Source organism: Larimichthys crocea, chromosome XVII (genome assembly GCF_000972845.2).
Source record: "Larimichthys crocea isolate SSNF chromosome XVII, L_crocea_2.0, whole genome shotgun sequence".
Classification (NCBI taxonomy): domain Eukaryota; kingdom Metazoa; phylum Chordata; class Actinopteri; family Sciaenidae; genus Larimichthys; species Larimichthys crocea.
In genome coordinates, this window is record NC_040027.1 from 9,334,222 (window position 1) to 9,346,550 (window position 12,329).

Here is a 12,329-nt window from a genome sequence, read left to right on the forward strand (position 1 = left end):
AAATGCACATTATTTGCCTGGTTTGTTCAGAACATTTTCCGATGCACAATTGTTCAGTAACAAAGCAACCAGTAGTTCTACCGAGTGACGCGTTTTGCAACAGTTGTTCGCAAACAGACGAAGGCAACGTGTTTATACCCACGCTGTAATGAAGCTGGTTTGAAATCCAAAAATATCAAGTTGGCCTATGTAATGAGAAAGTCAGTGTAGCAACCCACCCTGTCACAGGCTAAAACAATCATATTGGGCCAAGTGATATTAAATTTAACTGGCAGCGTTTATGTGTTTCCATGGAGAAATATGCATTTCAGTTTGCAGTAAGTGGAGAATCAAAGTATCCCAATCTAAAGCGGTCATATCTTTTTTCTGGTATTTTTCTTCACGGTACACTAATTTAGCATCAGGTAAAACGTTTTCTCGTTTACAACACCGCCGGGGTGGAGTGATTCCGAGAGCTGCTACATGCACTCGCTGATTACTGCACAAAAGCACGACTATGCTACATGCACTCGCTGATTACTGCACAAAAGCACGACTATAATCCACGAATACGGTGAAACCGGATCATATTTCATACTGAATATATTTGCTGGTTTTTCCCCCTGCGGCTGCTCGGCTTCAGCTCTGTGATTTACAGACTTTCCTGATGGACAGATAGCTTCAGCCTTGAAATCTTGCTAAAGCAGCTAAGTGCTAATTAACTCCTGCCAAACTGAATCTGCTGTTAGGAGGCAACAGAACCGGGCCACCGCCTCCGAGACCTCCGGACAGGGAATTATGCCACACTACGGAGGTGATTTACAGACTTTGGTTGTGGAGTGGTTGCTATGTAGTGAACTGTTAACTGTTCTGTCTGAAGCAAAGAGCACTCTGCTGTTGCCATGAAATGGAAAGTGTCAGGTCGTATTGAGCAGATTTTTCATCTTTGTTGACTTTGTTGGCATCTATTAGCAAGGTGTTAACTTCTTCAGTAATCAGCTGAAGTACAGCTTGTTCTTTGTTTGGTATGCAACAGTTGGGTGTAAATCTTTTTACAGCTCAACTTTTGAATGCAACACATGGGTAGACAACAAACAAACACAAGAAACACAAATTATTGGACGGGAGGAACCAGTCAGTCTTGTATGAAGTGGATGAAAGGAATGTACAGAATGACTGTTGTTCTGTAAAAATAAAGCACGATGCCTAGGTGTGTCCCATCCTGCTGTTGAATCTCTTGATTGGTCTGCAGCCCTGCACACATCAAGCAAAGCAACAGCAATGAACTGTGACAACCGTGCTAACATTATCAGAATATGGAAAACATATTTGATGTTTTGTGATTAAGGTTCCCCCCGATAAATCACACACACACACAACTGCAAGCGAAATGAATTCAGTACATTTAATTGTTAATTGATTCATTGCACATTTGCTCAAGTGCAGAGTCATACTCAATGTAAAGCTTTAAAAAATACAATCTCAGTCATCTCTGACGTGATTCTGAGCGGTTTCATGTTGACTTTTGTTTTTTTTTGTTGTTGTTGTTTTTTTCAAAATAAAATACAGTATATGACAGATAAACCTTTTTTTCTTTTGACTCGTATTCTTTGATAAATCTGTAAAGTAAACATTGAGAAACAGGGCAGCATAACTGGTCAACGTCAAAGATACTTTCATTCATAGTTAGGTAGTATAACTGTCGACATAATACATGTGCATTTCCCTTTTTGTCACCAATAGTGTCTTAACTTTTTATTTTTTTATACTTTCTAGAATGCGACATACTGTACTACCCTTCGAGAGGAGAGCCCTCATATTTACTGTAGCTTGAATTACCCCCTCTCTGTTGGCACCTGAATTATCATAAACACCACTCTTGAGCAGCAGCACTTTTTTGTGAATGCTCCATGTCACACGTCCTCCCTTTCAGAAATAGCTCAACAGGTTTACGATACTTAACATTTTTCCTCAACTTAAAAAAATAGTTTGAATCATTGACTGTACACAATACCAAAAAACAATGTGCTTTTCCCCCATATAGTGTATAGTGCTGAGTTCAACATGCCCTCCACCGGCTTTAGTTACAGTGCGCCCATCTCCCCTTTTTTTTTTTTTTTTTGAGGCGGGTGGTCGTCACAGGATGCATCAAGGAGGCCTCTCTCCGTGAAACTTTCGGTGTCTGTACCTGCCATTCTTTTCCTTGGCCATGTTGATACAGGCGTTGTGCTTGTTGCTCTGCAAGTGGTTCCAGTACTTGATGAGTTCATTGGGATGGAACTGATGGGATGTGATCAGGTGACTGTACTTACAACTGGAGTAAGACACCCGCCAATGGTTGAAGAGGAACTCGTTGGGAGGGGGCGCGGGGTCGATGCGTAGCTTCGCAAGACAGATCCCGACGTAAACGTCCTCCAGGTGCAGCCTGCGTATGCTGAGAGAAGCCTGGTAGATCAGCTCGGCCATGTCCCCTGAGAACACGTACCCCGTGCCGGAACAGAATATCGGGTAGCGCTCGCTTGGGTACAGCTCCGGTGGCATGTACCACTTGCTGTCCTTGTTCCGGTTTGGTGCATAGCCCCTCATCAGGTAGCCAGTGAAGTACCTCTGCTTGGGAGGCAGCTCTGGCTTCAGCAGCTTTTGGATGAGATACTCCGTATTGACAAACATGTCGCTGTCCGTCTTCATCACATAGGAGGCATGCGGGCAATAGGTGGCCACCCAGTTCATGCCCATCAGGGTTTTGATGGTCAGGTTGTAGTAGGTGTCCTGATAGTCCTGTTGGATGATGTCATGGTGAACACGGCTCTCCTCCTCTATGTTGCTCTGGAGGATGTCTGAGCTCTTTCCTGTGCCAAGCAGGAAAAGACGGACAAACCCTAGTCCCATCGCTATGCTTTCATTCCCCCATGTCTGCCGGATGGCGTTGCGGGCATCGGTTTGGCCGGGTTCTGCAGCGATTAGAAGGATGAGGAAGGGAGTGCTGTCCCTACACTTGAAGGGCTCGTTCAGGATGTACCGGTAGGGTTGAGCGCTGAGCCTCCCTCCCACACCCATCTCCTTCTGTAAACTGTTGTTAGTGCTCATGGAGTCCCCAAGCCCCATTACGCCCATTTTGGCTCCACCCCCTGCTGCCTCCCCCGCTGCCCCGTCCACTTGCTGAGAGCTGAGGTTTAGCAAAGGCTTTGGTGCTACATACCCTGTCTCCCTCCACAGGCTCCTCAAGGAGTTGCTCTGGTTGGCTTCTCCCTTGGGGCTGCGAAAGCCCCTCACGGTGTAGGCCAGGGGATTCTCCCGTGGTCCACTGCGTCCCGGCAGCCAGTCCTGGTGGCTGAAAAATAAGAAGAGGGTGAAGAGCAGAGCCAACGAGAGGAGGCCGGCCACATGGGTCCGGAAGAGGGAACGCTTGACGGTCATCTTGATGGGACAACAGTGCCGCCGTCTCCACTGCATGGTGCAGATCGGGGTTGCAGGAGGCTGCTGCTGCTCGAGAATGGGCGGCGGCGGCGGTCACATACAATCACCTCAAACATGTGGTTGCCAACAGTCAGAGGGTTATCTGAGCTGGCAGATGGGTTGGAGTGAGCCTCCTGGTGGAGTCAGGGGAATGTTTGAGCCCCTTAGTGCAGCTTGGAACAGGGTTAAAAGGGCTCCTGATGGAGCTAGGAAGGCGATGATTCTCTGGCCATGGAGGCTTCTCCCTGGCGTTTCTTTGGCACTGTAGACAAACACAAGACCATGCTCTATGTCTTGTCTCCTTCAGGATATGATAAGGGTCACCTCCTCTGTGTTTTCTCTCTCTAATCTGGAAATAGAAAAACAAACAAACAGAGAAAGTCTTGGTAGTTGTTCAAAAAGCATCTCATCTCCACTGGCACAAACCACATATCAATTGTCTGAGTTGCTGATGTGTTTCTTATCCTACTTGTGGGGGTAACCGAGCTTATTTCTTAATCATTTTGTTTATGGTTTGTTTTGACACACTCGTTCCGGTTCTGAATTAATTTCTTGCAGATGCAAAAAGCCCCAATTAAAACTTCCTGTGGATGCGGTGCCCGCTATGGTAAATGGCACTTTTGGTAAGCTGACTTAACATTTTGAAAGGGAGAAGCTGAATCAATATGACAGTGTTTGTAGCATCTTTGATTGGACAGGAATGTGGAACACAGAAGGCTCTGGGGATGCGGCTTTGTGAGGAAGGAAAAATGGGAGATTTAGAGAATTCTGCGGAGAACAGGTCAGTGACAGAAAGGAAGATTGCTGCTGTAAAAGTGACTCTGCATCTGTGTGGTTGAAATGTTGAGATGTGTGCCTAGTTGCTGAGCTACGGTATAACGCACATTTTCAGAATAAATCAATCTAACAGTAAAACACGATAGAATAAATGATCACATCTTCCTATTACTCTACACGATGACAGAAGACAAGAACATTTCCAAGATAATCACAAACTCATCTTACAGTTAAACCATCTAAAAATAGCAAAGAACAGAAAATATGGAGTTCTTTGTGAAAAATATGAGCCGGCTGTCTAGTGCCGGGCATGGTGAGATGGTAGTTGCTTCTTGCATGTCATTATTCAGCTTAATGCCTCGGGCGTAAGTATAAATTGCAGGTTTGCTCAACGTGGTGCCGGCTAACGCTACACTGAGCCGCTTGGGCGAGTGAGTGCCATCAGCCCCCCACTGCGCATCGACAGCCAGGGAGGAGATGCATCTGTCAAAATGAGTTTTCAGGGTCCAGCAGGCAGTGGCGTTGAAGCCTGTGCCAGCCTCTGGCGATAACAGCCTTCACCCACAATTCATCTTCCACCTTCAGCTTATCAATGCTGCCTACTGTGTAGGTGAGACCACCCAGGATGCTCAATCTTTCAGGCCGCGAATACAGGAGGTACAAGAGACATGCGCATGCAAATGCACAGGCAGGCGTTCAGCGGCTCAGACAGAATGTGATGTGACTGACTGCATCTGTTGCCCACGGGGAGCTGTGCACAGAGGGAGGCACAAAGGCGATCACGGGCTGATTCTATGATTTTCAACACCTCCGACATTAGCCAACTTAAAAACGTTACAAGCTGAATTATTCATCACGAGATAAGCATCGCAATCGTCAACCATTTGTGCCTAACCCCGGCTTGGCAGCTCGTCCTTTACTATGAGGACGCAATGCAATAACACAGCTATAAGGTTTGTGTTTAAATGTCTTTATTGCTCCTTAAAGTCTGTGTAAAATCTGTGTTCTGACCGACGAAAAAAGTTTTATTAACCACCCAGCCAAATTTGAATGATTAAAAATATCGACAAGTTTATGAAATCAGGTGAAAATGAATTCTCAGCTCCAGGACTGTGGGGGCGTGTCCTCCGAAGGCACGCCCACTCATGGAAGCAGTCGATCAGCCAGTTTGAAGCGACTGAAACGTGTCGGATGAGTTCATAAAATGACATGACTGACTTTGAAACACTCTGAGCTGAGCTGAATTCATCTCGTTCTCTCTCCTCAGGGTGGCCTCAGCGTGTCATCGAGCCGGCCTTTAAGGACCGCCTGGTGAAAAACTGTTTAATATATCTGTCTGTATCGTTCAAAGTCTTTTCACGTGTTTTCAGCAACAATTTTACAACATATTTAATGTGTTTTGAAAGAAATCTCTTGCACAGACTTTAAACGCCATCCTAATTTAGCAGAATCTTAAATTCGGGCATCTTCACTCGACAGTTTTGTTTGCAAAAATGGCTGTAGCTCACCTCGAGGTCTACGTCAGTTAGCTGAGGCGAGCTATCTACCTACTACAAACCATAAAAACATAATTCATGATTGCTATTTTGGAAACCATAAAACCTGTTTCATCGCAGTCCAAGCTGTCGTACCTTTTACGATTTGAGGTTGGTCATTAACTGAAGCAGTTTAAAAATTAACTTGGTTATATTTAGGAGAGTTGATTCAGGGCCAGCTGGACTTGGTTATAGATCCATGAACCAAATCCAGCTTCCCCTAACTGACGACTCACAGACCACCTTGCTTACACCTCTATAGATGGTTTTGCTCATGAAGAAAAGATGCACAGACGCACAAAACTCACTGTGCATTACACATAATCACATGCACACCAAATACTGCATCCACACATACATAGATATATATATATATTTTTGCCTTCTCATACCCACTAATACAAAGTCTAATGGAGAGCAGGCTTGGCGAAAACAAACACACATAATAACTCTTGTGTGTATAGACTCGCACAAAAGATGCATGTGCACATCACACATAATTATACCGAGACTAGACACATTCATCATCGTTGCTGTTGCACACGCACACACACACACACACACACTCACACACACACAATATGCCAGCAGAGACTTACAGGTTGTACTAGACTCTAGTGAATATTAATGTAGCAGCAGTGCAAGTCTTGCATACATCCTTCCTTCCTGAGCGTGTTAATTTATCGACTGCCTGCGTTTCCTTTTTGTTTATTTGCTCGCCTTTTAATAATCTGCGGATAACGAACACAACGTAGCATTCTGTTAGTGTGAGGCAGATTTTTTTATTTTTTTTTTTCTAAACATCCGATTTTCAATCCCTGCTATGTTTGCTCATTCATCATGACAACTGGCAAGGAACACGATAACCTTTTCAGGCGAGTGTGCTTACCCAGCGCAAGCAATTACAGGAGAATGAGAGGGGCCAGGGCCGGCTTTGTTTTAAAGGTTAACATACTTTACATCGAAGCATATCCAGCGCTTGAGAGATTTCTGCTGTCAACTAAATGAACATCTAGTTACGTGAGCTCTGATGAAGTGTGCACACAGAAAAAGGCGTGTATACACACACAGACACATAAATACGCATGTACACAGAGACACACACACATTAAACGGTTGCCCACACACACACCACACCCCACCCATGTCCACCCACCCACGACCACGTCAGGTTGAGTGTTTTCGAACGTAAAATGCCAGTTTTTTACTTTTTAGCAGTTCCATTTAATCTGCCAATGCCTCTCCTCACTAATTCATTTTCTTGCCTCCCATCAATGTCACTTCTGTGCAAGCCAATTAGTTACACTAGCACTAATTAAAGCCCCAGCGATTCTGCAGCGGTCAATAATCAGAACGAAGGCTTGGAGGGGGGGTTGACACAGTGACATACTAGGCATACATTACGGTGTCGTCTCTGTCACCACGTTAACCACAAACCGCTTTCAGTGTTTCCACCCTGACCTGTTTTGGCCTCTACATTGTGTCCTGCATGCAAAAACCAGCTTTGCTGATGTTGACGAGCTTGATTTTGTGATAGCGAGACATTTTCCCTCAAGTCAAAAAAAATACAGCTCCCATTTGTGAGCCGTTTAGAGCGGCCGCTCGCTGAAGTTAGAGGTTAAATTCTGCTTTATTGAAACAGGCGTGACTGATTATGTGGCTGAGTGAAGTCCCCCCCTCCTCGTTCTGTCTAATAACACTGCCTCAAAGCGACGGTCCTCATTCAACCGCAAACGTTTATGATTTATTTTAATGTTAAAGTGGGGTTGTGAGTGCGTGGCCTTCATCGGGCGGAAGAAAAAAAATAACACAGTGATGAAGAAATTGTGACTGCTGCTGTGGATGAAGGAGAACCCTCGCTCCTTCAGTTCCAACTGTTATTAAAATTTATTTTTTTGAATTCATTTATTGTTTTGCCCACAAAGTGTGAAAGAATATTGAAATATTCATTTTAATTTCCCAGATGGCAAACAGTCTAAAACCTTACAATATTGACTGTAATTGCAGTACTTTATACTAAACTGAGCAATGCTCAAGAACGTCATTTATCTTTTGCACGTAATTTTAGTTACTGTATGTACCTAAGTAAATTTTCTGCATACTTGATGCAGGACTTGATGAATTGCTATAGGATATATTACACAACAGAATAAAGTAGCTCCACCTTGTGTAAACTAATAAAAAATAAGAATTTTCACACTGTTGTATGCTGTTCTATTTTTTACTCAAAACATCTAAATCCTTCTGTCGAGTCTTTCGTGTTTTCAGTTAATTTTGAGTCATGTCAGACAGATATTTGGCTTCTGATGTCACAAAATGCGATGCAGATATAGATGACTAACTTTCTCTATGTACTCACCAAAGTTTTCAGGAAGGTTGTGCTATCAGCGTCAACGTTGAAATGTTTTATAGGACATGAAAACGATGCTGCAGCCTCATACTACATACTTCCTTGTAGTCTGGTGAGAATATAACTGTGACATCGAATAAATACAGCCAGCACTGGAGGAGGTGAAGAGGCGTGTTTCATTTCAGACTCTGCCCCGTTCTTAATTTATACCGAGTCAGGAATCAAAAACCAAACCCAAGTCTTTTGTGTTCGTAAATCTTTCTTCCTGCATTACTTTTGTTGGTGAGAAACACCTGAACTAGTTTCACTTGTGACTGAGTTTCAAGAATTTTATATCTGTGTTTGTTCTCGAGGTCATGCTGGGCTCGTCTTAAAAAGAAAAAAAGAATCGTCTGGGGGAATTCAGTCCTGGGCTTTGTTCACTTGAAAATGACTGTTGGAGAGTCCACACCTCTCTCCTCTGTGCTGATGCCGTCTCATCTTAATCCCTCCCTGCCATGCCGCACTCTCTCTCTCTCTCTCTCTCTCTCTACTATCTGTCACTTTCTGACTCTTGTTTACCACCTGAGTTCACAAAGAGTGCCAGGGAAACAGGTGAAATAGAGGCGAAGGGTTGCTGTTGCTCTTCCTAACTTTCACTGACAAAATCTTGCACAAATTGCTATGATTCATAAAACAATAAAACATAAGGGAGAGGTTATTAAACATGTTCTTACAGTATTTCCATGCAACCATTTATCTTATTTCAATGACTATCCAATGGTTTCTCCATAACCTGTTTGATTAGCAATTCAAATGAATGATCCGTCACCTTTAGCTGTTTATCCAGCTAATTCTAACTCTGCCTGCACTCTCAATGGCAACGTGGCGTTCAGGTTTTCACAGCTTATTCCAACCATATGTTTAAAAAATGTATGTCCACGTGTTTTGTCAATGTGGCCTCTGACAACTTCTAAACCAAGCAGCCCCGAGGAAAATACTGCTACGGTAGAGATAAGCAGTTTGTATGTATTCATGAGCGATAAAGTTTTTATTGCATTGGGTTATATATTGCGTAACAGCTGGTTTGTTTAATCATGCAGACTAACGGACAGTTTCAGTCGAGCAGCTGTTCTGACAGATCTGACTCAGATGTTTAGGCCACATCCCAAAATACAAGTAAAGTCTTTAAAACATTGAAATTATGTCCAGATCCACGAATCCAAGAAACAGCCTCATTAAAAACTTTTTTTTGCATTTCAGTGAACTGACCCTTTTGGAAATGTGCCTCAAAAATGACGCAACTGAGACAGGACCGCTGGGAGAGGGAGGGTTGCGTGTTGCAGATCAGACGAGTGACACTGGACGGACAGCTGGGTTTTTTTTTTCCATCACTAATGGTTGGTCAGATCTGGGCCATGCCACTTGAGCCACCATCATCACACATCACCATATCTGATCGTTAAAGGGTCAGCTCATCCGGATTAACCCCCTCCAAAAAAAAACCCAAACACTCAGCTCTCTCTGGCGGCATCTAGCCGTGCACACGATGAGACTTTCGCCTCCAGCTTGATACAAAGCAGAACCCAGTGACGTGTCGGCTAAGAATTACAAGAACTTTGCCTCAGACATTCTTCTGTTGACAGATAATCAGATGAGATGAATAATCCGCAGCTGTTCTGATCACTTTTTATCAGATTTGTTTTGTTTAGCCTCCAGATTTTTTCCTGATTTAGTGGCAGCTTGAGTTTTTCGGAAACCTTTCATCTCTTTCTGATTCTTTTTTGAGCAAACGAACTAATCGTTTGAAATGAAAGCAGAAAACTAAATTATTTAACCACGACGAACCTTTTTACATGCATCATTTCCAAGAGTAAATTTAATCCCTTTCACCTACACTGTAATGAAACGGAGGAAAATCTCATAAAAACTTCATCAGATGAAGCCAAAACTGGTGCAAAGATGTATTTTCAGTGCAACATTTAGATTTTGTTTTGTCCTTTAAATCAGGCCGTGACAAAAAGGATCGAGCAGGCCTCTCAAAAAAAACACAAAAACACAAGAGACCTCTGGGAAATAAAGCTTTGGATAGCTCGGAGCTGCTGTGGCTGTAGTAAATATTATATGACAGTGATTTTCTTCCACTCTATGCGAGTGATATCTAACCCTTGTCATTGTGCTGCTGCCAACTTTTTTTTTCTGAATTGAATTCTAGCAGTATTTTTCTGCTTCTCCTCGTTGATGAAACCCGGCTGCGTCGTTTAAGTTTGTCCGTTTCATCAGTTATCAGATATTCCTAAGCGTGCAAGAACTCCGGTGCCAAATAGTTGAGGCAGCTGGATGTGATCAAGTAAAAAAAAAACTGTTAATTGAGCTGGATCAATGGGAACTCCCTTTCCTCGACCTCTTGGCAGGTCCAAGAAGGGGTTTCCTAAAGTTAAATGAATACAGTACCCCCTGTTTTATCACAGTGGACCTCCTCTGATAGAGAGGAAGGGGAGTCGACTCTGCTCTGGGCAAGGAGGCAGGAACTATCATCAACACTCCTCCTTAGGGAGTGAGAGTAACAGCAAAATGTAAGTATTCTTCATTTTCCAGTGGTGCACCTGTCTTAAACAGCTGCCCGAGGGGCCCCTGGGTGTCACTGCAACATTTTAGGAAGGTCCAGAAAGTGCTGTGATAGGAGAGGAGATGCAGGATGTTGGGACGTACAGAGGAAGGGCATGCATGGGTGGAGTGATGGATGGATGGATGGATACTAGTCAAGGCGGCTGAGAAAGGTGGTATGTCTGGATGTAATGGAGAGGAGAGAGGAGGGCGGGGAAGGCTAAATGAATAATGAGGATGTGGAGAACTGATGAGACGTGCAGTGCTGCGTACCTCCTCCTCCTCATGCTGCTGCTGCTGCTGCTGCGGCTCCTGACAGGGCTGCGGTCGGCTGACGGAGCGTGTGAACCCCGGTGCCTCTACCCGCCATCACCGCCTCCTCCAATCTGCGTTTCTGCGGGTGTCCCCTGCTTCCGAGCTCCCTGTCCTCTAATCACACCGACACCTTTGGATCCTCATCCCCACAGGCTCAACAAACCTGCAGGTTTTTGGTTCTCCTCCTCCTCCTCCTGCTCCTCCTGCTGCTGCTGCTGCTGCGCCTCCTCTCTCTCCCGTGTCCGTTAGAAACCACACTGTCCCCTCTGACTTATTCAGTATTCTCGCAACTGTTGTCGCCTGATCTTATCCCGGTTTATCCGCCTCTCCAGAGGTAAAAAAATAAAAAAACACACACAGCATCCAGACGCGCTTATCCGGAGCTCTGACCGCGGCGCGGAGCTGCAGGAGCGCGGCTGCGCCTTCACGATGCTCGGGCGCGCTGATGTGCAGAATCAGCGATGGAGAAAAACACAATAAAAAAATAAAAAATAAAAAAACACAATATCCTCTCCCACCTTTGAGTCCGATCACTGCCAAAACATGCTCCCCGAGTCCTGCAGAGAAAAACCCAGAACCAGCTCAGTCAGTCCGCTTCTGGTTTTTCTCTTTCATCCGCGCTCCGTCTCGGACCCACACGCACACACTTTGTCGGATTTCCCCCAAACCGGGCAAGGCAGCTGCTGGCCCGGGCAGGCTGGATGTCAGACACCGCTCCACTGACGGAACTCTCCCACGTCACTGCATTATTAGCGGACTGTCCCACGTGACCAAGAGAGACGCTCGTGTTGCATTCATGGGGTGTGGGTGAAAATTCTCCAACACATACTGTTCTAATTATAACTTCTATTATTATTATTTGAATATTTCATTATAGTTCCAGAGCTTTGTTTACAATAAATTACCCTATTTTTTTTCTTTCTCTGACACGCCCATGAGCACTGCTGTGCATGGAGCAATGAAAACTCTACAGCACAGATAACTATCCGGTTGATCCGGGTTCTGATCAAGGTCACTGCCTCTTAAAAGGAAGTTTTTTTTCCGTGCCACTGACGCCAATGTGTGCTCAGGGTGGGAATCATTGAGTCTCTGTAGATAAGATCATTAAGGATAAAGGAGAATGGATACAACCATTTCAATGATTTGTTACGTGCTTCTCATTGTTTGAGGCTCTGCCCCTATGCGGTTTGACTAAGTTTCATGCCAACAGGGTGGCAACTGTTTCGGAGCATTGTATTCCTGTTCTGACATGCCCTTGTGCACGTATCCACCTCTGTAAAAGAGAGAGGAGTTTCCCTGGTGGCTGGTGTTGGAAAAATGTGACCTCAACC

General features: G+C 44.5%; 1 protein-coding gene across 2 annotated transcripts; it reads right to left on the reverse strand.

Annotated features, from left to right (window-relative positions):
* Positions 1–1,370: 1,370 nt before the first annotated feature.
* b3galt2 (UDP-Gal:betaGlcNAc beta 1,3-galactosyltransferase, polypeptide 2) lies at positions 1,371–11,744 on the reverse strand. Of its 2 annotated transcripts, none has more exons than XM_010751869.3 (2): positions 10,957–11,744; positions 1,371–3,784 (listed from the first exon to the last, which is right to left on the reverse strand). In XM_010751869.3, the coding sequence occupies exon 2, from the start codon at positions 3,430–3,432 to the stop codon at positions 2,128–2,130; it is 1,305 nt and encodes a 434-aa protein (XP_010750171.2). In that variant the 5' UTR covers positions 3,433–3,784; positions 10,957–11,744; the 3' UTR covers positions 1,371–2,127. The 2 variants fall into 2 exon arrangements, with proteins under 2 accessions (XP_010750171.2, XP_019122470.1); XM_019266925.2 differs by lacking the exon at positions 10,957–11,744 and adding an exon at positions 8,107–8,298.
* Positions 11,745–12,329: the final 585 nt, after the last annotated feature.

Excerpts from the sequence above, each read along its gene's own strand:
- b3galt2 (XM_010751869.3), bottom strand. The coding sequence starts at position 3,432 with ATGCAGTGGAGACGGCGGCACTGTTGTCCCATCAAGATGACCGTCAAG.